General features: G+C 39.4%; 1 protein-coding gene across 8 annotated transcripts in view; it reads left to right on the forward strand.

The window, feature by feature from the left end:
• Window positions 1-25,655, forward strand: part of DYNC1I1 (dynein cytoplasmic 1 intermediate chain 1) — a 282,884-nt gene that overhangs the window by 224,793 nt on the left and 32,436 nt on the right. For 6 of the 8 annotated variants that reach the window (XM_046670321.1, XM_046670327.1, XM_046670320.1 and 3 more), the window contains 2 exons: window positions 337-470; window positions 4,157-4,301. In XM_046670321.1, coding sequence (XP_046526277.1) covers window positions 337-470; window positions 4,157-4,301 — 279 coding nt within the window. Of the gene's footprint in view, window positions 1-336; window positions 471-4,156; window positions 4,302-4,844; window positions 4,898-20,518; window positions 20,925-25,655 lie in introns of those variants that run through there. The other 2 variants (XM_046670323.1, XR_006889871.1) reach the window with 2 other exon arrangements.

Here is a 25,655-nt window from a genome sequence, read left to right on the forward strand (position 1 = left end):
GGTATTGTGTGTTTTATTAAAGCCTGGGGCTGACAAGTGTAACCATTACAGTATTATCTTTAGTTTCTGCACCATTAGTTTCAAAATTCTCACCTGTCACGTCTGCCTGACTTAAGAAGCAGCAGCACACACTGATGAAATCCAGCCGGCCTGAAACCATAGATACACAGAAGCATGAATGTCAGGGGCAGTAAAGCGTGGTTTCTGGCACAGCCGGGGTCTTTTGTAACGCTGTGTGAAAAGCAAACAGACGATTTAGCCAAATGATTTTTCCGTGCTATCTTTGGCATGGCAAGGAGTTGACAGAGGGAATGTAACCATGCCGTGTTTTGGTAGGAGAGCATGGAGCTGGTGTACAATAAGTCCAAGCCTGTGGCTGTTACCGGAATGGCTTTCCCGACGGGAGACGTCAATAACTTCGTGGTTGGCAGTGAGGAGGGCACAGTCTACACAGCCTGTCGTCATGGAAGGTGATTTTCTGTTTTCTTACCAATGACGTGTTCCTCATTTCCCAAAGTCTGTTATCACTTTCTGGATTATAACCACCTTGCATTATGAGAAAGGCATTTTGGAAGAAATGCAAAGCACAGCCTCAAGTCTTCATTCTCTTGTAGATCCATCTGCTCTGGTCATTATCCATTTGTAAACCTTTACTCATGAGGAAAAATGTCAAAGCTTCTTAGCATATCATATGAGACCCTTGACTACCTGCCCCTTCCCAGCCTCAGCCTTCAGGTTTCAGCTGTGGACCCATCAGTGATAACAGTCCCCAAATATTGCTTATCCCACCATACTTCCATGAGTTTGTACATTTGATTTCTTCTGCTGGGTCTGGTATTTCTTGCTTCCCGGCCTGGTTAATTCCGCCTTATCCTTTAAGAGCCAGCACAGAGGTCACTCCACATTGAAGCCTCTCTTGACTCTCTTGGGCAAAGAAAACTATTCTCTTCTCTATGGTTTTATAGAATTTTCATTCCTTTTATTCATTCATTCTTTCAAGGAATGTTTACTAAGAACCTACTGTGGGCCAGGCACCATCACATCATAGGGTGCTGTAAGAAACAAAACAGACTGGGAGTTCATATTCTGGTTGAGGGTTAAAGACAATCAACTAACAAAGAAGTAAATATATGGTTTAAGGTGACAATTACTATGGTGAAAATTCAAGTAGACTAAATGGAATAGCACTACAGGCTGTTAGATTTGCTATTTTATATATTTTTATATATGCATCTACAATAGCATTAATCACATTTCATCTCAACTATTCATTTATCTGCCATTTTTCTCTTACCAAACTATTTCCATTTCATCATTGATTCCCTTACCAGTGCCTGGCACATAGTAAATGAAGAGCTAAAAATCTATATGGGGATTAAAAAAATGACAATATCCAAATAATCTAGGGAAGTGGGTTAGGGCCCTTCCCCCCTATCGGAGAGGCTGGAATCCTATGAGATGTACAAGCCACCATGAAGTTTCCAGGTGATAAGAACTCTGCCTTGATTGAAAGATTGGCAAATGCCCCTGTAAAAACATCAGGATAAAGTGGAATCCAATAATTTAGACTAGATTATACAATTGCATGCAATAATTAACTAATGGCCTCACATCTTTTGAAAGGCTCACTGTGTTCATCTTGGTGCTTAATTTCTCTTTCTCTTTAGTAGTTCTAATTCAAATGATTCTTCATCTCTTGCACTCATCCCAGGCTGTTTAGATTTAATTAGGAACCAGAAATTGTTTCAAGTTCACGCTCCTGTGTTTTTGTGTTTTGTAGAAGTAACAGGCATCCATGGTCTAGGTCATACAGTATGCGCAGTGGTGTTCCTACTGTTCTGCATGTAGGAACAAGCAGTATTTTCCCTGCTCATGTAATTTAAAGATGACTAGGAAGATACGCCTCATAGTTCCATGCCCAATGGTCCTACTTCATAAAAACTAGCTAAAACCACATGTTAACGTTTTGTGAAAGCATAAAAAGATCTAATTAAGTTCTTCATTCATGCAAACAGTCACTGCACACCTACTTTGAGCAAAGGGCATTCCTAGATGCTGCCAGGCATGCCATCATTTAAACCTGGTTCCTGTCTTCAAGGAACTGATGATGGTGGGAAAGGTAAGCACACAAATATCTGCACTGCGGGTAGAATGCCATAGGTGTGACAGAGGCACAGAGAGTGCAGTGGGCCAAACAAGGAGTCTCAGCTTTCTCTTCACATTTATTAGAATCACAGGGCATAGGTTCAATTGACTTAATCCAGGACCTTAATTATCTGTGAAGACTACAGAATATTTTGATTGACAACTTTCAGATTTTTTTTCAGTTTCTCTAATGTAAATAACCTTTTACTTGATGAATATTTTTGATCTGTGGCTCTTATCCTTTTCAAGCACCATCAGAATATGCTCTGTGGTTCAAAAGAAGGGTACCTAAGGTACAAACCACAAAACTTTTTACAACGAGCTTGGTTTTGCTTTTTATATTGGTCCATCCATCTGAAATATAAAATACAGATCTGAGTAAAGTTGTAAAGTAGCAGCACTTGACTTCGTAGTAATTTTAAATGGGTCATATAGGGCTATAGGGGAGGGGTGGGGGATTTCTGTTTTTCACCTAATGTAGAGAAGGTGCAAATCCACTTCCATAAATTAAACAAGGTCCTCATTTTGCACCCTATAAACCCTTTCAGGATGCTGTTAAGAGCAAGTGGAGTCTCACCAGGGGCCACTTCAAAGATCAGTTCCTCGTGTTCATTAGAACAAATTTAAATGATCACGTGTGGAACCGCTGTTAGCAGTTTCACTGGGCATAATTTTTGAGTGCCTGTTACACGGAGCACACGCTGCAGCAGTTCGCTCATGATTTCAAATTTCGCTCAGCTCATCAACACATTGGTGCTCCAGAAGCCCAAAGGTTTTAATAACCTAATTCATTTTTGCTCTTAGTGACATAATATTTAGATTCCACAATCTCTATGTATTTGTAATATTTATAACCTCATGCACACAGATTTTTAAAATATAGCATTTTGGTATATTTCCTAATTGGGTATGATCATGTGTGGACTATTATGTGATAATAGGGGGCTGGAAGTAATCCCAGCTTAGTTAAATATGTGACATACGTCTGTGGATAACTTTCAAAATGTGTATCACTATTTCTCAAATGCACTTCTGTGGGGAAAAAAAAGGCAGAAGTTTGTCTCTTTTCCTTTGCTGTTTCTTTCAATAAATATTTATTGAGCATATGCTAAGGACTTGGCAACAAGAAAAGGCACCAGCCCTTATGGAATTTATATTTAGTGGATTTGTAAATTTCTCCTCTGCTTTCAGTCAAAACATCATTTTCTCCATATTACACTTAAGTTATGCATATTATTTTGTGGTGGCAAGGGTTTCCACAAAGTACTACATTTTCAGGTAGGTCAACTTATTTTAAGACATTTCCTTGAGGGGCCGGCCCAGTGGCATAGTGGTTAAGTTTGCACACTCTACTTTGGCAGCCCCAGGTTTGTGAGGTCGGATCCTGGGTGCAGACCTACACACCACTCATCAAGCCATGCTGTAGTGGCATCCCATATACAAAACAGAGGAAGACTGGCACAGATGTTAGCTCAGGGACAATCTTCCTCAAGCGAAAAAGAGGAAGATTGGCAACAGATGTTAGCTCAAGGCCAATCTTCCTCACCAAAAAAAAAAAAAAAAAAAGATGTATGTATGTAAAGATGTATGGAGTTTTATAGCCAATAGGCTCCCCAAAAGGAATTAAAATGGAACATGTGCCAAATGTCATCACAAGAATAAAATGGTCTTATGAAAGCTTCTGCTATCTAAGTATATATGTTTTTTATCAAAGTAGCTACATCAACAATGATGGGATTTGGGTAACTCCTGAAAAATGGATTAAATGGTAAAACTTGATATTCAATTCTGAAGATTAAAAAGATTATATTGCCCCATATTGTTTTTTAATCACCAAAAGTAGTCTAGCATTATTTCTCTCAAGGTAAATATGAAAGTGATTTCATTTTTGGTAGGCAATCGTTGTTCTAAATTACGGAGAAGTCATCATGCAGCAACAAGTATTTTTTTTAAAGCCATCAGTGCTTTGCAAAGGTTACTGAAATTCTGCTCACATGTGGTCTTCATGCAGCAAAGCAGGTATCGGTGAGGTCTTCGAAGGTCACCAAGGGCCAGTGACAGGAATTAACTGCCACATGGCAGTGGGCGCAATCGATTTTTCACACCTGTTTGTCACGTCGTCGTTTGACTGGACCGTCAAACTGTGGACCACAAAGGTAAGAATACCCTGATTGAAATTCTCAGGTATTACAAAGGCAAAGAGGACCATTTTTGTTCCCTGGGGAGAGTTGTAGAGAATCTGAAATCTCTTCCAGGGGACCTGGCTTTGGGAATTCATACAGACTGCTGGTGATCCCGGTCTGCCTCACAGCTAGTCAAGCCTCGCTTTCTTAGTACATTTTGTTTTAAAATATATAGGTAATACTTGAAAACATTCTAATTGTAAAAATTTCAAATAATGATGAAACGGAAGTCCTCCCTCACCAACACTAACTCTACCCATGACATCCACTTCACTGCCTACCACCCCAGGCCTCTGCCCAGAGGTGACCTCTGTTATCAGTTTAGTATTGATTGTCTGGACCTTGTAGCACTTACTTACATACATAGGTACCTATCGAAATATATGACTTGGGACTTGGATGTTTTGGTTTTTGGGTGGTTCTTTTTATTTGGTTTAATTTTTTTTAATTTTTTTTTTTTAGCCTTTGAATGTTTTTAAGCTAGTAAATGGCACTATATTATTTGTATTTTCAAAGGTAATTCTGACCATGTTTGGGAGCAAGAAAAGGAAAGACCACCTAGAAGGAAGGTACAGTGGTCCAGAGGAGAAATGACAGTGTCTTAGACCAGTAGTCAGAATAGAGGGTAGCAGATGCATTTGAGAATCATTTAAGAGATAAAAGCCATAGAAACTGCTGATTGATTTGATATAAGGAAGGTGAAAAAGGAAGTCACCAGGTGGCCAACCCCATGGCCTGGTGGTTAAGTTTGGCACACTCGGCTTTGGCGGCCCAGGGTTCGATTCCCGGGCACAGAGCTACACCACGTTCAGTGGCTGTGTTGTGGCGGCACCCCACATACAAAATGGAGGAAGATTGGCACAGATGTTAGCTCAGGGCAAATCTTCCTCAAGCAAAAAGAGGAAGATTGGCAACAGATATTGGCTCAGGACAAATCTTCCTCGGGGCAGGGGGGTGGGGGGGAAGGAAGTCACTAGGAAAAACTCAGGTTTATGACTAGAGCAACTGGTAATTTGTGGTAGCATTCACTACACTGGAGAACACCAAAGACAGGACATGTTGGGGAAGTGTGTTGTGCACCTTGAGTTTAAGGTGCCCAGGAAGCACAATCCATGATCTCCGCTGACAGTTTAATATGTGGGACAGAAGCAGAGGAAGAGCTCTGGGCTGCAGGTATGCACTTAGTAGCAGTCCGAATAGCAATGATTATTACAGTCAAAGGAGTGGATTTTAAAAGAAATGCTAAGACACAATCCAGAGAAAGAGGAATGTTTAGGAAATAAACAGGAGAAATGGAACTAGAAAAGGAGATTAAGTGTAACAACCCAAGAAATAGGAAAAAAATTAGAATTTTTGTGTGTGTGGCTTCTGGGTATTAATGGAGAGGAAATGTGTCAAGAGGACAGAATTAGCTCTTAACTGTATGAAAAACAACCTCACTTATATGAGAAAGGCAGACTAAAACCAAGTTGAGAAACCTCTTTTCAACTATTAGATTGACAAAAATCTAAAAGATAACATACTCTGTGATGAGACTGAAAGAAACTGACCATTCTCAAGCATTGCTGTAGGAAATGCAAAATGGTACAACACTATGGAGGAGAATTTGGCAATATCTAAAAATAATACATGCATATTTGCTCATTGGCAGAGCAGTTCCCACTTTTAGAATCTATGCCAAAGGCATACTAGCAAAAATAGATACTAGAAATATACCAGAAAAAAAAACATAAGCAGAAGGATATTCATTGAAAGACTACTTGGAATAGCAAAAGACTGGAAACAACCCAAAATTCCATCAATAGAGCACTGGACAAATCAAAAGTATGATCCATCCATGCAAAGGAGTGCTATTCAAGTGTAGGAAGAAATGAAAAAGACGTCTACATACTATTATGGAGTGATCTCTAGGATATATCTTTAAATGAGGAAAGCAAAGTGGAGAAAAGTGTAAAGAGTACACTGCCGCTGTTTAATATTTATTTATGTATTTTTAAAATTTGGAAAGATAAACCACACACACAAAAATATTACTTATAAGGAGACAGGAGGCTAAAAGAAACAAAGATAATAGCCATACTTTTTTGAATATACCTTGTTTGTATATTTGGTTTGGGAACCATGTAAAGATTACATAGTTATAAAACAAAATAAAATAAATTTAAAATTGCTCCCTAAAATATTTGAAGTAATATGAAACAAATCAACCTTAATGTGGTTCAAATTGGAGGCAAAAGTTTAGTATGGAATGATTCTAAGTGACTTTAAAACCCTGTATTTTGACTATATATTCCAAAAGGGATATATTTTAAGGATGAGAAGGACTACAAAAAAAAAGCTTTAACTTCTTTTAGTACTCATATTGCTGGTGGTCATATTGTTACTGTTACTCTGATACTGTTGTGTCTTTATCATGAGATAAGTTAAATGGCTGTGTTGGTGTCACTGAGAATTGATATTATCATGTGGGTTGAAAAGAGATACAAATGCACAAAGTTAAGTAAAAACTCTGTAATGATTCTGCATTTGAATTGAAAGTATTAGTAAGAACTCATGGTGTGTGTTACCTTTACTTGCAAAAGAATACATTTTCACAGCTCTAACAAAAAGGTCTCAAAACCACGGCCAATCTAGTAGCAATGACATTCCTGGTGTCCAAGATTGTGCCCTCTAAATACCAATTTTACTAAAAGAAACCAAAATTACTAATTCTAGATCCGGAGCAGGAAATGTACAAAATGAACCTGGAATACTTTGTCATAATAGAAAGCAAGAAAGCTACCAAACACTGCAAATTTCTTGTCAAAGGACTTGGAAGCCAAGTTCAATAAGCTTCTACTGGCGAAAGAATATCAATAAGGGTAATAGATTCATGAGTTCATAATGATACTGAAAAAAGACAAAGCCCTCACCAGTCATCTTTGGAGAATACTAGCGAGACTAACTCATTATTTTGAAAACTGACAAGTAAAAGAAAGAATTGATCAATCATTTATTCTGAAAGAATCAAACATTTATTCTGTCTTTTCTATATGATATGTACTTCAGGGTTATTAAATAGTTGATGAAGGGAAGTTTTTCTTTATAGAAATAGTCCAGCTACTATAGGAAGAAGAAATGATGGGGTTTGGATATCAATCATTTTGCAATCCCTAATGATCCAGGTAGTAATTGTTGCTGAAAACATTGTAAAATTAGAAACAACCTTGATAACTACGGAGGTATACAATACCACCTTTGAAGCAAGTTTGCCCCCTAAATCCAAACCTAATCTTATCAGTCTATCAGATCTCTGAATTTAGAGGCAATAGGAGATCGAGATGCAAAATGTTAAATGATTCCACAAGATGGAATCAGCCAAATCCAGACTATTGGGAAATCTATAGGACAGTTGATCTCATTTCTGCCACAAAACCAAAAGATTTTTCCAAAGGAAAAAAAGAAATGGAGGTGGAAACTATGTATCAAAACAAACTAGGACAAAACAAAACTTGAGACATTTCAACCAATCTCAAAATATGGATACTAGACAGATCTTGATTCAAATAAACTATTAAAAAAATTAGATGGCTGTTAGGAAAATGTGAATATTGGCTGGATATTTGATATTTATGAATTATTATTTTTAGATGTGATAATGATGTGATCATTTTAAGTGGTTTTATTGTTTTAGAGATGCCCACTGAAGTATTTATAGAAGAAATCATGATGTCAGGGATTTACTTCAAAATAATCACTTGGCAATTGAGAGCTTGTGGATATAAATGAATAAGATTGGCTATGGATTAATAAATATTGAAGCTGGATATTGATATTATTCTACTTCTGAATATGTTTGAAATTTTCTATAACAAAAGACTAAAAAACAAAAGAGGGGAGAGTAATCAACAGTAACAACTACTTTAGAGAAATAATATCAAGACTGAAATATGTCCATAGTATTTAGCAACTCAAAGCCACTGCTGCCCATGGTAAGTACAGTCTCACTGAAGTGTGTGGAGAATGGGTTACAGATTACAATGGGTTAGGAAGTAAGCGAAAGGCAAAGAAGCACTGGAGAAAAATTGAGAAGTTTGGCTTTGAGGAGAGGAAGACGGGAGGTGGAGAGAGGGATTTTCTTCTTTTTTCTCTTTTATTCTTTTATCTCTGTTTTGGTTTTTTAAAAAAGTTTTAGAGACTCCTGAGGATATTGCTGTTGTAGAAGAACCGGTAAAGAAAAAGAATGGAAAATCTATAAGTGTAAAGCGGAGAAAGGCCCTGAAAATGTTGGAGTGCATGGGACGCATAGCATGGGCGGGGGGTGAGTTTTAAATTTGGGCAATGGCATTTCTTATGTTGTAACAAAAGAACAGGAAGGGATGGGGAAAAATACTTGGAAGTATGTAGGTTTGGTGAATGGAAGCAGAGAGAACTGTCATGTGATGCTGTTTTCTCAGTGGAGTAGGAGATGACATATGCTCCTGAGTGAGAAGTGGAGATCCTGAAGGGAGAGGTTTCAGCTGGTCACAGAAGAGAACAGGAAGAGCTGATTAGGGAAACAAAGATGGACTCTGGGCAGTGTGGAGGACCCAGCTGGGTTGGAGACTAGAATATTTTAGTGGCATCAATCTTCAGGCCTGATTTCCTCCAAGAGAGCTTAGCAGCACAAATATGGACGTGGATGAGGGGGATAATTAGGTGGATCCTGGACTGGAGCTTTACCAGAACGTGGTGGGGGGACAATAGAACATGAGATTTGGAGATAAGGATGAGAGAGCGTTTGATGTTAGAAACCAAGGATTCTCAACTGGAGCAGAAAGAAAATGAAAACAGGGGAAAGTAAAGGGAATGAGGGGTTGGAAGCCCCTGTAAGATCAAAGAAGAGGTATGAAGGAAGGAATAGGATAAGAGTATTAGTAAAATAAGAGACTATTGTTAGAAAGTGAGATGTTTTGGATTTAGCAATTCACAACTGAAACAATTCCAAGTGATTTAAAAAAAAAAGATCTAGTATGTGGTCATGTCTGTAGCTGACATCAAGTGAAGGTGAAGTTCACTGGAATTGAAGGGGTCATAGAAGTAAAAGGTCAAGGTGCTAGTGTGCTGTGTGCTTTGAAGTGGGCCAGGAAAAAGGCAAGACTGAGACAGAAAAGGAGATGGTGATCCCAGTGCTAAAGTCTTCAATGAAGTAGGAAGAGAGATCCAAAGAGTTAAAGGATGGAACACAAAAATGGCCTGAGCTTTAAAGAAGCAGGGCTTTTCACAGGAGGGCTGAGGAGCCATGAAACAGCCCTGGAGAGCAAATAGGAAGCTGGCCCTCTCACTGTTCTGAAATTGGATACGAGCTAATGAACAACTTCTACTTGAGGAGACGGCAGGGGAGGTGGTGAGCTTGTGGGAGAGGGAGGATTCCACTGAGACAGCAGAAGAGAGAGGTTTCCATGAGAGGCCAAGGATGGAGGCACATGAGTTTATCATGGAATGGGAGACACTGAGGCATGGTGGAAACATCCGGGAAGGAGGAGAGCAGCCAGTGGTTGGTTCAGGTGAAATAAGTACTAATAGCAATTTCTAGAAAATGCTATGAGACAACCAAGAATGAGGAGGGGAGATGCAAAAGAGGGGCTTGCCAAACAAGATGCTAATTTCTGCAATTTTAGTGAGGACACCAGAGAGGGAGAGAGGATTAAAACACATTACACTGCCCTCTCTCCATCCCTCAGCTCCCCACCATACCGAGTTTCATCATTAAACCATAGTCAGGGAAGGCTTCACACTGAAGCAGGAACTTTGTTGTAGTAGTTTGCCTGGCTAACAGAGGACCAGGCTGCATTCCAGCAGCTGAATCAACAAACGAGCGGCCATTTTCATCTAAATGGCTGAAAGGTAGAGATCCAGTTAGGGAATGGCGTGCAATGAGGCTGGAAAGATAGGTCTATACCTGATTATGTAGATTTACTTTTATTTTATAAATGGTAACAAGTCATTTTAGGAATGAATTAATCAAAATTTAATTTTAGAGAGTTTTCTATGGAAGATGAATTTGCAGGGGTGGGGGCGAGAGCAACATTTATTGAGGTTATACCATGTGCCAGGCATTACACTAAATGTGTTACATACATTAGTCCATTAAGTCCTCATGGTAACCTTATGAGTAGATAGTATTATCCCATTTTATATAAGGAGAAATAGGCATAAGAGAGCTTAAATAACTTGCCTGATGTGCTCAATGAGAAAGAAGGGAAACTGGGATTTGAACCCAGATATATGTGGCCCAAAACTGTGTTCTTTTCCACACCAGCATGCTAAACCTAGAGACAGGAAATCCAGTTATAAGGCTAATTTGATCATCGAGGTGAAAGCCAGAACTTGGAGGTGGCAGAGATGGTGAGCTTGTGGAGGAGAACTCAAGTGTGAGAGAGAAAATCCAGCAGGCGTTGTGACCAACTGACTTGATTTGAGAGCAGAGTCAAAGACGGTTCTGATATTTCTTACCTTATGCATCTGAGTGAAAGATTGGTGATGCCAGCGACTAGGACAGAAAATAGAGGAGGAGGAGCAGGCTTGGGTTGGGGGTAGAAAATTAGCAGTCTGGGGCTTGCTCCAAGTGAGGGCCTGGAAATTCCTAAAAGGTAATTGAAAATACTGGAGCTCAGGGCCAAGAATGGAGTTAAAAATATACATATGATACTGATCAGCATATAGTAAGTCATTTGTTCCAAGGGAGAAAATTATAAATAGAATGCGAATTAAAGAGGACAAGAGTGCAACCTTGGAGCCCCTGATGCTGCAGGATGAGGAAGAGAAGGAATCCACAGATCAAAAAGGCAAGAAGGGTGAGGGGCGCTGACTTCAGTGAGAGCATGAAATTGGAGCGGTGGGGACAGATTGCGGGTGGTTAGAGAGAGAGGTGGGAAGAGAGTGGACACAGAAAATATAGACTACTCCTTCAGACAACTGAAGGAGACAAAGCGGTGGCTAGCAGGGAAAGCCAAGCCAAGGAAGGATTTGGTTATTATACTTTTTGAGAGATTTGAGCATGTTTGTGGCCTGAAGAGAAGGAGCCAATGAAAAGTGTCGATTGATAGTGGGTGGTCTGAAAAATTGAGAAAGACGGTATCAGGTGCCCATGTAAGATTGAGATGGCGAGAAGAGGCAGGACACTGCCAAGAGTGCAAAAAGGGTTTATGGGTAGGTTTAGGTAAATGGAAGTGGCAGGGGAAGCAGAGAATGAAAGAAGTTCCATATTTTCTGATGAAGTCAGAGGCACACTTATCTGCTGACAGTGATGGGAGCTGGGATGTGGTAGGGAGAGGGGGGAGGTTTGGATCAGGTCCTGCAAGAGATGGGACAGGGCCCTGACTCTGGAGGATGTCTGACCTGCACCAATCTGAGGGCCAGCTGGGGCTAAGTATCAAAGATGCATGTCCTAAGTAATGTCTAATTTAAGTTTTACAAGAGTGCCAGCAATTGTGTAAAACTGCCATTGTTTAATCTCTTAGCTCTTCAGAAACCTCCTGAATCTGACATTGAAAGCTGTCCGTAACCTGTCCTCAACTTACTATAGCAGGTCGACAAATTCAGGTGTGAGAGATAGACCACTTGTCTACAGCTCTAAATAAAGGGTTCTCAAAGCGTGGCCCTTTGATCACCATGGGCAGCATTACCTGGGACTTATTAGAAATGCAGATTCTTGGGCCCCATCCCAGACCTTCTGCATCAAAAACCCTGGGAGTGTGGCCTGGCAGTCTGTGTTTTAATAAGTCCTCTGAGTGATCCCGATGCCGCTAGACTTTGAAGAGCAATGCTCAAAACCAGCATGAAGTTCTATTCAAACTCCCCATCCTACAGAGCTGGTGGGGCAGTTCAGTTGTTTTGAGGGGTCTCTCCTTTCTTCTCAGGGTTGTGTGAGGGAACTGGGGAGCTATTTCAGGATGCAGGCAGGGGAATGAAACCAATGTCCCACTCCCAATCAGGGTTCCTGATATAATTAATACCCTACTTATTCTGGCCAGGGGCTTGTACCTGAATATATTTGAAACCTCAAATTCATCATTATCTTTTGTAGTGATGTACTGGGAACAATGCTTATTCTTGACTCTTGACAAGATTGGCTAGAGTCTCCTCTTCTTGATCTGAACACACATAAAATTTAAAAGAAATGGTAGCAACAGCTCCTAAAATTACTAGTCACTTTTTCAAGACTATTACTGAAAATAAACTTCTTTGTCTTAATAAAAAAGGCAAAGTGATAATATAAATATGGTTTTGAAAATACTGGAAACCAAGGCTTTTGGTTTTTTTCATTCTTATTGACAATGAGAATTTTCAGATAGGTGTAGAGCAGAGAAAAAAATGAGATGAGTGATTCTTTTTTAGTCCCTTTTGACAGTAATGGTTGCCTTAGTGATCTTTATTTCAAATTCATTGGGTAACTTGGAATATTTGATCATTTAAACAAAAGTGAAGAAGGTTGTGGTGGAGACTTACTCGAGAATCGAGTTAGTGATGCTCTTACACTTAGTCCGTTCAGGTGGGTATAACAAAGTGCCACAGACTGGGTGGCTTATAAACAACAAAAATTTATTTCTTGTAATTCTGAATGCTGGAAAACCCAAGAGCATGGTCAAATTCTGATGAGGTCCTTCCTTCTGGTTCATAGCCGGCACCTTCTCGCTGTGCCCTCACATGGTGGAAGGGGCTAGGACGCTCTGTGGGGTCTCTTTTATAAGAACACTAGTCCCATTCATGAGGGCTCCACCTCATGACCCAGTCACCTCCCAAAGACCCCACCTCCTAATACCATCATCTTTGGGGATTAGGATTTCAACATATGAATTTTGGGGGGACACATTTAGACCACAGCAGATTGTATATTAAATAACATAAAGAGGAGCCCTTCAAATTGTAGAAAGAGTTGATGCCAGGAATAATACTTTGAACCAGTCAGAAGTCAAGTTTAAAAAGTGGCTTCAATATAATACTTTGTACATAAAAATAAGTATAGCTCAAAAAGATAACCAAAGAAAAAAGTTTAAGGGCAAACCAAACACCAGGAAAATTTGGCAACACAGACACGCATTTTATACATTCTACTGATCCAGAATTCACATTTCTAACACAAAGATAAAATATTAGGAAAGAAAATCTGTATTCTAGGGGAGAATGTTATGCTAGAATTAGCACACTGAGCAAAATGAATCTAATCTTGAAGCCTGTAGCAAAGTCCACATCCATTCACTTTGCATAAGTAATGTGATTGCCAGAGACAATAGCACTTCACACGCTTTACACAGAGGGGAGCTATGATTTTAAAGATCAAGACAAAAAAATAAGATTTCTCGACACAGGATTTTAGAAGTATTGCAGTTAAGTGAAAAAGTATATTTGGAGAAAATGCAGTCATTGTCAATTCTCTTTACGATTTAAAAAATTAATATTCTCTTTAACTTTATATATGGTTTTATTTAAACTTTCCATGAAGATTGGGCAGGTAAAATTTTTGAATTGGGAAAGGCTAATGGAAGAACATAATACTGCATGATTTTGGAGATTTGGGCTTCTCAACAGTCCCCAAAAGTGTGCTTTGGTTCGTGAACACCAAACAGCCACATTGATTATAGGTGGAAAAATAAACTTCCTAATAGTATTATGGAATCGTGAAATTTTTAAAATGATTCTTTCTGGTTTCATTAGCTTTGTTGACTAAATAAGTAATTGTATGTTAGTGACAGAGGCAGATTCCTATTTTTTTTTCGTCAGAAACTTAAGGCAATATAATTAAGGGCATACTTTTTTTTTAGCATAGTAATGTAACCATTTTAGAGTGAGAGGAGCTTTGTTCATCACCTTAATTATCGACATATTTTAACTCCATGCAAGGAAGGTAAAGGAAGTAAGCCCTGTGCCCCTTGCATCAGTGGATAAAGAGTAAAAATATAACCACGTGTAGAAAATAGTAATGTTATGGTTGGTTACCATCCAGGCAATGTAGGGAAGAGTCCAAAGGCATAGTAGAGAATCAATGAGATGGGTGCTAATTGGGGTGTGCGGGGAGGGTGTGGAAGATAGAGAGTGTGGGTCCTCCACCTTCCCACGTGGAGGCCTCCCTCGGGAGAGCTTCCCTTGTGAATTCCCACATTAAGCATCGTCTGTCTTTTCTTTATATGCCCAACTTCCCCTTCCCTCCAACTTATTGAAAAGAAAACAAACACAGACACCCACTCTTGACCTTGCTGCCCGTTTCCCATCCTGTTTATCTTCTGCCTTTTTCCACCAAACTGCAGTTTTCCCTCCTACAATGTCTTTATCTCCGTGATCACAACTGGACCTGCTCCTTCAAAAATTGCCCTGACCTTCTTCTTGTCTGTTCCAAGGTCATTTTGCCATTTTCATTTCCTTTCATGACTTTGCTGTTTCAATAATGTTGATTAGTTTCTTGGAACACCCTTCTTTAAATATATCAGTGAAACTGTTTTTAAGAGAACAGTAAAAAGCTGCCTACTTAAAAGTCTAGCTTTGATGATCCTTTTAAAACAAAAAAATGTCTTTCCTGAATAAATTCTATTGAGTACCAACTCTTACCTTTCACTATATCTTAGCACATTAAATTTCCCATCCATCAAGAAATGCTGGCATTGATGCCTAGAAATAAAGTATGAACTCTTGGCTGGATTAAAATATTCATTATTCCACTCAGCTTTTCTGTTTGCTGAGGTTTTGGATAATTTTTTTCCTGTACTGTAGTTTAGCTTAGTGGCTAGACAAGTTATGAGTCTTTGGACTTTTTATCATTGCATCCAGTTTGGAAACTTTCGGTGGATTCCAATTAAACATTGGGTTACTATTTGTTTTGGTCCTAGTACAGCTTCATAAGGACTTAGGTTCTTGATACTGTTCATGTATTTGCCAGCTCAGTCCCTTCTTTAGGCTTCAAAGGGCTTGAGTTTCTTCTGCTTATATTGATAATATCCTCCAAATCCTTTCTACATTAGAACTTTTGGGCCCTAAAATTCAATTCCTTTATGTTGACTGCCCAGATATATGGCCTGACTTACCCCCTGTGTTGGTATTTGCTGTGGATCCTGGAGAGCACCCTGAGGTGCTGTCATCTAAGAACCTTTCATGACGCACATGTGATTGGTGGAAATCACTGACTTCTTCTGAATGTATCTTGATATTTGTATAATCTGTTCTAGTGGTTAACATACATCTCAGTCCTCTAATCTTTTAACAAAGCAGTGAATCTGAGAACAAAATTTTCTACATGACTGAAGGTTGATGACTTTGCACAAATTAGAAAGATAATCTTCAATTTTCGGGCAACTACTGTGAAATCAATAAATATTACCTATTTCATGTTTACATCCTGTGCCAGGGTTAAAATATAAGATGACCATCTTAGCTGATTTTTTTCCCTCTTAGCTACTAAAAGAGAATGATAATTTGAATTTTTTTATGAATAAAAGAAATTGGAAAGTTTTTGCTTTTAAGGAAAAACATTGGTTATTGCCTTTAGAATGGATTCATTAAAATGATTATGTATTGTAATAAATTTAAATGTGGCTCTGTTATAGATAATCCAATAATAAAAATGCTTTTGTCTTGCCCACCGAATCACATTTATTATGTGTAGAATTTCCACCCCTTTCCTGTAAGCCCATGAGCTCCTTGAGAGGAGGCCCATATTGTTTTGTCTGTATCCCCAGTACCTGGCAGAGTGCTTGGCACCTGGTAGGTAGTCAATAAATCGTTGAGTTAGTACATGAACGAATAATCCCTGGGTTTTTAAAAGATGTACATTAAAGACATACTGTAGTGAATATTTAGTTAGCAGTGGTTTTGAGCCGTAAAATTCATAGCCATAATTTAGAAATATAATAAATAGAAGACTGAGGTTAAGCTTTAAAAATCCTATTAGGAAATATTTAAGAAACTATAATTTGGGGAAAAAATATCTAAAGCAACCATTCCAGGAGTAGAGTGGCCTCATAAATATTTTTCTTACAAAGTAGATGAGTAGAAGTCCAATTAGTCTGTAAGAATGATCTGAGGGGCTGGGCAACCAGTGTGTCCTTAGCCACTCGTAATACTTGACCAAGTGAGCAAGGGAAGAGGTTCCCCAATGGGCCTGACAATCACCTTTGGGGCCCTGTAGCTCAGTTACATGCAGGAAGCCTCTTTCTAAAGATAGCCCTGGGAAAGTCTGACTCTTGTGGGGTGTGGCTCCCTCCAGAAAAAGAGAGTTCAACTCTTCTCTAAGTCATAGTTTATAAGAGAAATTCCTAACTAGAACTGAAGCATGGAGAGAGAAACATGCCAAAGAAGCTTCTCAAAGTAGGTGACATCCAATGTGAGGTTTGAGGGACTGACTTAGGTAAAGAAGAAAGGGAAGAGCATTCAAGAAAAAAAATAGAGAATTCAAAAACAGAAGCGTGGGATAGTTGACATTCTAGCTGTGTGACTTTAGGAAAGTTACTTAAGCTCTCTGTGCTGCAGTTTATTCATCTATATAATGGGGATTAAAACACTACCTATCTCATAGGGTACACTTGGAGATTGAATGAGTTAATACATTAAATGAGTTAATGTGAACTTTAACATATGTAAAGTTCTTAGAAGAGTGCCAGGCACAGAGTAAGCACTGTGAAAGAAGAAGCAATATTATTATTACTATTAAATATCATTGTTGCTGCTGTTGTTATCTGGATATTGAAGTAGTTTAGTTGGGCGGGAGCAGTGGGTACAAGGTGACCTGAAGGGGATAATGAAAGGACGACTCCGGAGGCAAAAAGGGCCTAGATGATGAGAGGCAGTCTGGGATACCATGTGATGGAGCATAGACTTCCTTCTGAAGATGACAAGGGCGATAGCTTATGATAAAGTGGGGCCTTGTCGCCTCTTCCTTCATGCCATGCAGAGTGAGACTGGACAGTGAAGACTCACCTTCCCCTCAGGATTCTGAGCCACAGCATCAGCATAACATTTTACCTCTGACGACTGCTTCGTCAGCTTACCAGCAATGCTTGTGTTCCATGTCAACCTGTCAGTAGGTCCCAAAGATCCCTCCTATCTCAGCATGAGGTAGCTGGATTGTTAAGGAACACTCTCTCAATGCTCCCACCTTCAGGGACAACATCTTGATTGAATAGAATGTTTACTTTTGCAACCCTTCATGAGGCTTCCCTCCCAATTTGCTCCTATACTTACATTTTCAGAAGAAGCCCAGTTGTGATGGTAAAGACTGTAGTGATAATAATCCTCATCATAATAGAAGCTGCATTCGGCCGAATACTTCCATGTGACTGGCAGCATAGCAGTGACGTCACATAATTCTAAGTGTACTTTTGTAAATATACTGCCACGTGGCCCCATTTTGAACGGGTTGTTGCAGGATTGTCTCATCTGACCTTTCTGCTAGCTTTTTGTTTACTTGTTCCTCCACAGATCTTCAATTGGACTTTTCTTTTTATCAACTTATAATTGTTTTTAAATTTTTGAGCCAAATATATATTCTCCTCATCATCCTTCTTAGCTCCAACAAACTTCTGTCACTAGTATCTAAGCCTCACCAGAGCCCCTTTAGTCTTTTCACGCCTGTCCCCACGCCCAAGTCCTGACTTCTCAAAGGGATTTAAATATAGCAAGACAAGAAGACAAACATACTCTTATTTGTCTTAGACCAAAAGAAAGCACATGTAAGGATTTTTTTTCTTAGTATATTCTAATATCAATTACTTTCACAATTTCTACATATTTCATTAACTCGTTTGACTACTTAGTACATATTTACACACTGTTTTTTTCAGAGTAGGAGATGCTTTGTTCATCTTTATCATATGTCTAATACATGTTAACTTGCCAGTATTACACCCAGTATAGAATGAGTAGAGTTGGACCATTAGGGCAAATTACTATTTTATCAACTTGGAGGAATAAAAATTGGGAGATTGTCCTCATTCTTCTAGTACTTTGTAAAGAATAAATAAGAGTTTTGCAGAGGAAAAATAAATATAATTGATCTTTGAAAACTCTCATTTTTCCTTCCAAAGTAGAGTAGCAGGCCCTCCCATAAATTCTGGGGAAACAGACCTCAGTGTTTACTACTGGAAGCTCACCAGCTCTGTGGAAGCTTCTGGAGAGGAATGTTGTGGAATTGGCGGTGGAGTGAAATAGTTTTCTCTCCTGTCCTTGGTTCATTGGCTTGAACTAAACCCAAGTCAAAAGTAAGAAGAAGTCTCTTATAAGTTGTCAGTTTCCTTCTCACTTAGGAACCTTCCTTAATGATTAAAAACTTAACTTTTAAACCAGATTTCCCCTTTACCTCTCTGCCAGGGCCAGCTGCATTAAGAGGTGTTACGGGTCACCAATCGAGGGGGTTGATGCTTGAGACTCTTGGCTTCTACCCACCTGTGGAACTTAATTTATGCCCCATTGTTTTGATTTTTCTCTCCCTCGATTGCCCTCCTTTAACAAAATTCAGCAAATGAGCTGAGTTTTGCTATTCTTTTGCTATTGAGACTGTTTTTTTTTTAAATATATCAATCCATGGACCATCAAAATGAAGTGTGTCTTTATATCTGTGAGTGTGCACATGTGTGTGTTTTTATTTCTTCTTTTTACAGCATTTTGTGTTAATCTAGATCTATAATAACTTAGAACAGTCATGCTCTTCTCTAAGAATGCCCTCCACCAAAAAGTCTACCCATTTGGAAAAATAGTTCCTAAAGAGCAGAGAATGACCATGTCTTTTTTGTCAGGTTTATGACAAATTTATTTCCAATTTCTCTGAAGTGGGTGTCTCTTCATGCTCATTCTTCCTACATAATCCTCTTACATACTCTTCCTAAAATACGCCTTTCATTATGCAATCTCCTTGTACTACAGCATATGACAGAGTTTGTATTCTGTGGAATCTTAACAGGTATTTTTTAAAGGTAGAAGGAGTTCCATGATGTAAAGACAACAGAAAGAGTTAAACAATGTGGACGAGTATCTTTAGGAAGGAGACCTTACTTATTCTTCAGGGCTAGATGTATGGCATGCAGAGATCCCCACCCTTATCTGGGGATGGAGCTCGTTTTTACCCAAGCATACTGAGAGAACAGTATTCCTTGGAACGCACCTCTGGAAACTCTGACTGACACTGCTCTGCTTACTTTCCTAATCATTTCAAACACCTCAACCTGCTTTTCATGGTTTTCCACCCTTTTGGACAAACGTCCAACCATTAGTCCCACAAGTTCTGAATACCATCTTTCCAATTTGCATTTCCAGTAATAATGTCAAACAAGTAAACAAAAAATATTAGTAAGAATAGAGATGATTAATGAACTTGAATACATCTAGAGAGAAAATAGAAAGAGACTAAAAGGAAGGAAGAATTAGCTGTCCAGAAATAGTCTTTAGAGATGGAGGCATGACGGGACTCCGAAAGCCATAGAAGGAGCTTTCCATAAAGACAGGTATGATGCCAGCACCACATGGAATAGTGATTAAATGAATTTATCACTTATCTTTTTGTAAACAGTCATTATGTCCTTTGTAGAATTGAAGTCTATGTGTGGGAAACAAGAAAGAAGGACAACAAGAAAATCTGATTTAAGTCATAGAAATCAGTCCTGAGGAGTACTTTATAGATTCCTTATTTAATTCCCTAATTTTACAGAAAAGAAAACCAACGTCTAGGGAGGGGTGATTTAGATACCTTTTTCATCCCATATTTTTTCCATCTCATCTTGATTGTAATCGAGTCCATTAGAAATCGGTGTTGAAACAAAAAAAGTTTTAATGTTTTGAACTGTCCACCTGTTTTTATTTGCCAGTTAGTAGTGGACTGAGATGCTGGAATAACTTGCCGTTTTGTCTGGTTTAATAATACATCACTCTATAGTCATAAAACTATTCTTATGATAATTTTAATCAACACCAAAAAATCCAGCACTTGAATATAATGTAAATATGGTTTATTGTATTTATTTGTTAATTGTTTCCCTCTTTCCACTGAACTGTGAGCTTCTTGAGGTCAGTGGCCATATTTCACATCGATTCTATATTCCACACAGCTTTCAGTCAGAGGAGTGAATGGTTAACGCATAATATAAGCTGATTATCTTATTGAGCAATTACATATAAATTAAATTAAGCCAAGGGCAGTTGGTTAATGATAAGATAAACTCTGAAGTTTTATATCTATTTCAAATTTATTTCAGTCCTCATTCAGGAACCCCAGTGACTGCAACGCAACTGCACTTCATGGACCAGCAAAGACGCTTCTGTTCATTCTTTATTGATATTTCTGACAACTGCATTCTCCATTTATCACCTTTTTTCTACTCTATTGATCTTTTTCCCCCCTCTGTCCAATCGGTTGTGCACAGATGTGAACACAGAAATGTTTATATATCAACCTATGTGTTGTCATTGCAAAATATGCAAGAACATCATAGCAGTGCATTTTTTTAAAACACCAAGTTCGTAGTTTACATTAAGGTTCACTCTTAGTGTTGTACATTCTATGGGTTTGGACAAATGTAGAATGACATGTCCATCATGATAATATCATACAGAATGTTTTCACTGCCCTAAAAGTCCCCCGTGCTCTGCCTATTCATCCCTACCCGTCTCCCCAACCCCTGGCAACCACTGATCTTTTTCCTGTCTTCATAGTTTTGCCTTTTCCAGAAGGTCATATAGTTGGATTCATACAATATGTAGCCTTTTCAGATTGGCTTCTTTCACTTAGTAAAATGCATTTAAGATTTCTCCATGTCTTTTCATGGCTCAATAGCTCATTTCTTTTTAGCCCTGAATACTATTCCATTGTCTGGATGTACCATGATTTATTTATCTTTTCACCTGCTGAAAGACATCTTGGTTGCTTCCAAGTTTTGGCAGTTATGAATAAAGCTGCTATAAACACTCATGTACAGGTTTTTGTATGGACATAACTTCTCAGCTCCTTTGAGTAAATACCAATGAGTGTGATTGCTGGATAGTATGGTAAGCGTATGTTTAGTTTTGTAAGAAACTGCCAAACTGGCCCCAAAGTGGCTGTACAATTTTGCATTCCCACCAGCAGTGAATGAGAGTTCCTGTTGCTCCATATCCTGGTCAGCATTTGGTGTTGTCAGTGTTCGGATTTTGGTCATTCTAATAGGTGTATAGTGGTATCCCATTGTTGTTTTAATTCCCTGATGATATACGATGTGGCGTACATTTTCATATGCTTATGTGCCATCTGTGTATCTTCTTTGGTGAGGTGTCTGTTGAAGTCTTTGGCCCATTTTTTAATTAAGTTGTTTTTTATCTTATATTTGAGTTTTAAAAGTTATTTATATATTTTGAATAATAGTCCTTTATCAAATGTGTCTGTTGCAAATATTTTCTCCCAGTTTGTGGTTTGATGAACAGTGCAAATTTAATTAAGATTCTGCTACTAAGTAAAGGCAAGTATTGCCTTCTTTATCTTTCTAGTTGGAAAAAATACAACATTTTATCAAATGTTCATTCACTAAACCAACAGTCAAGAAGAACTTTATGTGTTTTTAACCTCATACCAAGGACTTTGAGAATAGAAATGAGACATGTTCCCTGCTACCAATGGGTCCATAATACACATCCTTTTACTTAAACTTGAGTAAAGAGTGGAACTTCTTTAAAGCATAAAATTCTTGTCAAGCTCCAGCACTGCCTTAAATTATTTTCATTATAATATAATTTGAACATATATGGACAAAAAACAAGGTATACACTCCTTGTCCTTATCCATTTAATACATAACTATTGAGGGCTTATTATGGTTCAGGCACTGGGAATAAAATAGTGACAAAGATAGACAAAGTCCCTGACTGTGTAGGCATGTTCATGCTGGACGGAAAGAAAAAATGTGGAAACCAAAAGAAACAAATACAGTCATGCTCCGTGTAACAACATTTTGGTCAACAACAGACCAGATATATGATGACGGTCCCGTAAGATTAGTACCATACAGCCTAGGTGTGTAGTAGGCTCTACCATCTAGATTTGTGTCAGTATACTCTGATGTTTGCAGGACACATCTCAGAACATAGCCCCTTTGTTAAGCTACACGACTGTGTAATTGATTCTCTTTATTCACAGCTGTTGTGTTCCATGAAGTTGCCACAATGAATTGGCAAATACCTAAACATTGCTTCTAGCGGAAGTGCAGGATCAGGTTCCTGAGAGCCTCTGGTCATCACATTTCCATCAACAGATCAATGCATGATCTTGTTTTATGTGTATTTCTGTTTAAAGACACCTTACTTGATATGTATTGTTGATTCATTAACACTGAATTCCAGCCAACAGCCCATCCCTGAAGGAAGCTTATCAAACACATATTTTCTCAGTAAGGCACAGCAGAGCCTTCTTGCACTCAAGAACACTAGACAGCACTTCAACACTGTGCTTTCGGGGGTCATTTTAAACAGTGAAATCATCAACAAAAAAACCCCACAAAAATCCAAAATATATGGCACCAAATAGACCACAAAATGGACATTTTTTATAGTATGAGAGCTGAAAGAAGATGGCAGAGCTTCATCTTGTTTGATTTCAGCTGGTAATGTGCATGTCAGGTAACTCAAGTTTTTCTCTGCTCTGTTCTTGCCTATGAATGACTTCGAAATACTGATTTGGGGGTTACAAATAACTTTTAGAGAGCAGATGAATGGGAAAATATGGAATCCACAAATAATGAAGATCAACAGTACATAAAAAATTTCAGACAAGGGCTGGCCCTGTAGTGCAGCGGTTAAGTTCTCATGTTCCACTTCGGCAGCCCAGGGTTCGCCATTTCAGATCCCAGGTGTGGACCTACACACCGCTCATCAAGCCATACTGTGGCACATGTCCCACATATAAAGTAGAGGAAGATGGGCACGCATGTTAGCTCAGGGCCAGTCTTCCTCAGCAAAAAGAGGAGGATTGGCAGTGGATGTTAGCTCAGGGCTAATTTTTCTCAAAAAACAAAAGAGAAAAGAAAAATTTCAGACAGTGATAGGTGTTAGAAAGCAAATGAAGCAGGGTTAGGAGTAGAGGGTGACTGTACATTGGGGAAAGTATTTTAGATGAGTGACTAGGGCAGTGTTCTCTGAGGACAGAACACCTGGGTAGGCATGAATAATAAAAAGAAGTTAGCTTTGTGAAGGTGGAGGGGCAGGGAGTGTTGTAGGTGGAGGGCACAGTCTGTGAAGCAGGAGCAAGCTTGACTTGGCTTGTGTGAGGAATGGGACAAAGGCTTTCATGTCTGCAGCAAAAATAGGACAGCAGGAGATGAGGTTGAAAAGGTAATCAGAGGTCAGGTGACGCATGGCCTTGTTGGCCTTAAAAAGAGCTTGGATTCTGTTCTAAATGGTAATGAGAAGCCACTGAGGGTTTTAAAATATATACAAGCTATAGCTTATAACTCTTAAATAATTTTACAGCTCCCCCAAAATTACAAATTAAATTTACCCCCCAAAATACCATTTAAATGAACCACGTTAACTGGATGTGACAAGTAAGGTTTCCCTGAAACTAGTGTTCACAGTGTGACGACCAGGCTGACTTCAGTGGTACCCTGTGCTGTGTGATAACTCCAAGAGTGACCTCACCTCACAGATGGGTCATTTCCTGTTCATGGTTCCTTGGGAGGTTTTTTCCCCCCTAGTCTGCCAAAACTGTAGCGAAAACACTCCCGTTGGCCTGGGCTCCGACATACACAGTTGTAAGGCAGCAGCATCAAGATGATCCAGGGCAGGTTTATATAATTTTTTTGACTCTCACCTAGAGAACGCCTAAGGTCTCCCTCGGCCCAAGATTTAAACCCACAGCCCTGCAGGATTGTTTGAAAAACCTTGCTCTAACAGGATTTCTAGGGCAGTGAAACTACATTGTATCTACTACAGTGGTGGATACATGTCATTATACGTTTGTCCCAACCCACAGAATGGGTCCCAAGACCAAGAGTGAACCCTAATGTAAGCTATGGACTTTGGGTGATACTGGCGATGTGTCAAGGTAGTAACAGATGTGCCCCTCTGGGGGAGATGCTGATAATGGGGAGGGGGTGGTGTGTGGGGCAGGGAGTGCATGGGGACTCTGTTCCTTCCACTCAGTTTTGCTGTGAACCTAAAACTGCTCTAAAAAATAAAGTTTACCAAAATAAAAAGAATGTGAAAACTACATACAACCTCGCTCTACATGGAAAACTAAACAACACTTCAGGAATGAAGTAAGAGTATATTTAAATATAACTGCCTAAGCCAGATTCCAAGGCAGCCCCAGACCAGACGGAGGACCTAAAGAACAGTCAGCAAGCAATGGCTGAGGCCTGGGGAAAAGAGAGCTCCTGGTGCCTGTGTAGGTGTTGAGAGGGAATTAAGGGGTCAGGCAGGGCTTGATCAGGATCATAGGACTGGACAGTTTGCGAGAAGGAGAGAGTAGTAACATTCTCAACCGGTAGAAAGCAGCGCGAACAGAGGCTTGAAGGCCAGAAGGGATTCCGTGTGCAGCAGGATCGTGAACGCAGTCGACTGGCTGGAGCAGAGGGTTTTGATTAGTGGACCAGGGGGAAAACACATTGGAACGCCTGGTCCTGCCATTTCAGCACCAGTCTGCCCCAGTGGGATCAGATGGCGGTACTCACAGCCAGGACTGTCTTGTTAGAGCCCTGGCCGTGGGATCTGTGGCATGGAGGTACTTTCTCAATGTAGCTATTTGTACTGAGCCTGTCACTAGCTCTGCAGGAGGTAAAAATCACTTGACAGTCTCTCCTGGCTCTCACCCATCCAAAGCGTGAGAGAGAGTGGGGGTGGCAGAGTGGGTGGGCGTTGGGGAGAGTGAGTCCTTAAGAACTGAAGGAGAGTGAAGGGCAGTGAGAGGCTTACCCGCAGGCTGGGGGCACCCGTGCCAGGCAAGCAGGCCCCACAATGGAGTCCCTGTACCCTCTCATCCTCCCTGGAGTTAGCCTTTCCCTCTCAAAGTGCTTGGTTCACTATGGAAATCTCTCTTCTTCTCGCTCTCTTTCTTGCACACAAGTATGAGAGTGCACACACATACACATGCACACACAATTATTGTCAAAAATCACTTTGGAATTTAAACTCTCAGCTAAGGATCCTTCTAAATGGAAAGCTACATTTTACTACAGTTCTGTTGGTTCCCTAGTACACTGCGAATGCAAACTTCTCAGCACATGCAGTACAGTCGTTTAAGCCCATTTGACTTCTGAAGGCGAAGGTGATAACATTTTGGATTTCATTTTTGTTTGTCCTATAAGAGTCTTGAGTTTTGGCCAAAAACCCAGGCCCTGGATGAATGTGCTTTAGACCTCGCTTTTTGTCA

Source organism: Equus quagga, chromosome 8 (assembly GCF_021613505.1).
Source record: "Equus quagga isolate Etosha38 chromosome 8, UCLA_HA_Equagga_1.0, whole genome shotgun sequence".
Lineage (NCBI taxonomy): Eukaryota > Metazoa > Chordata > Mammalia > Perissodactyla > Equidae > Equus > Equus quagga.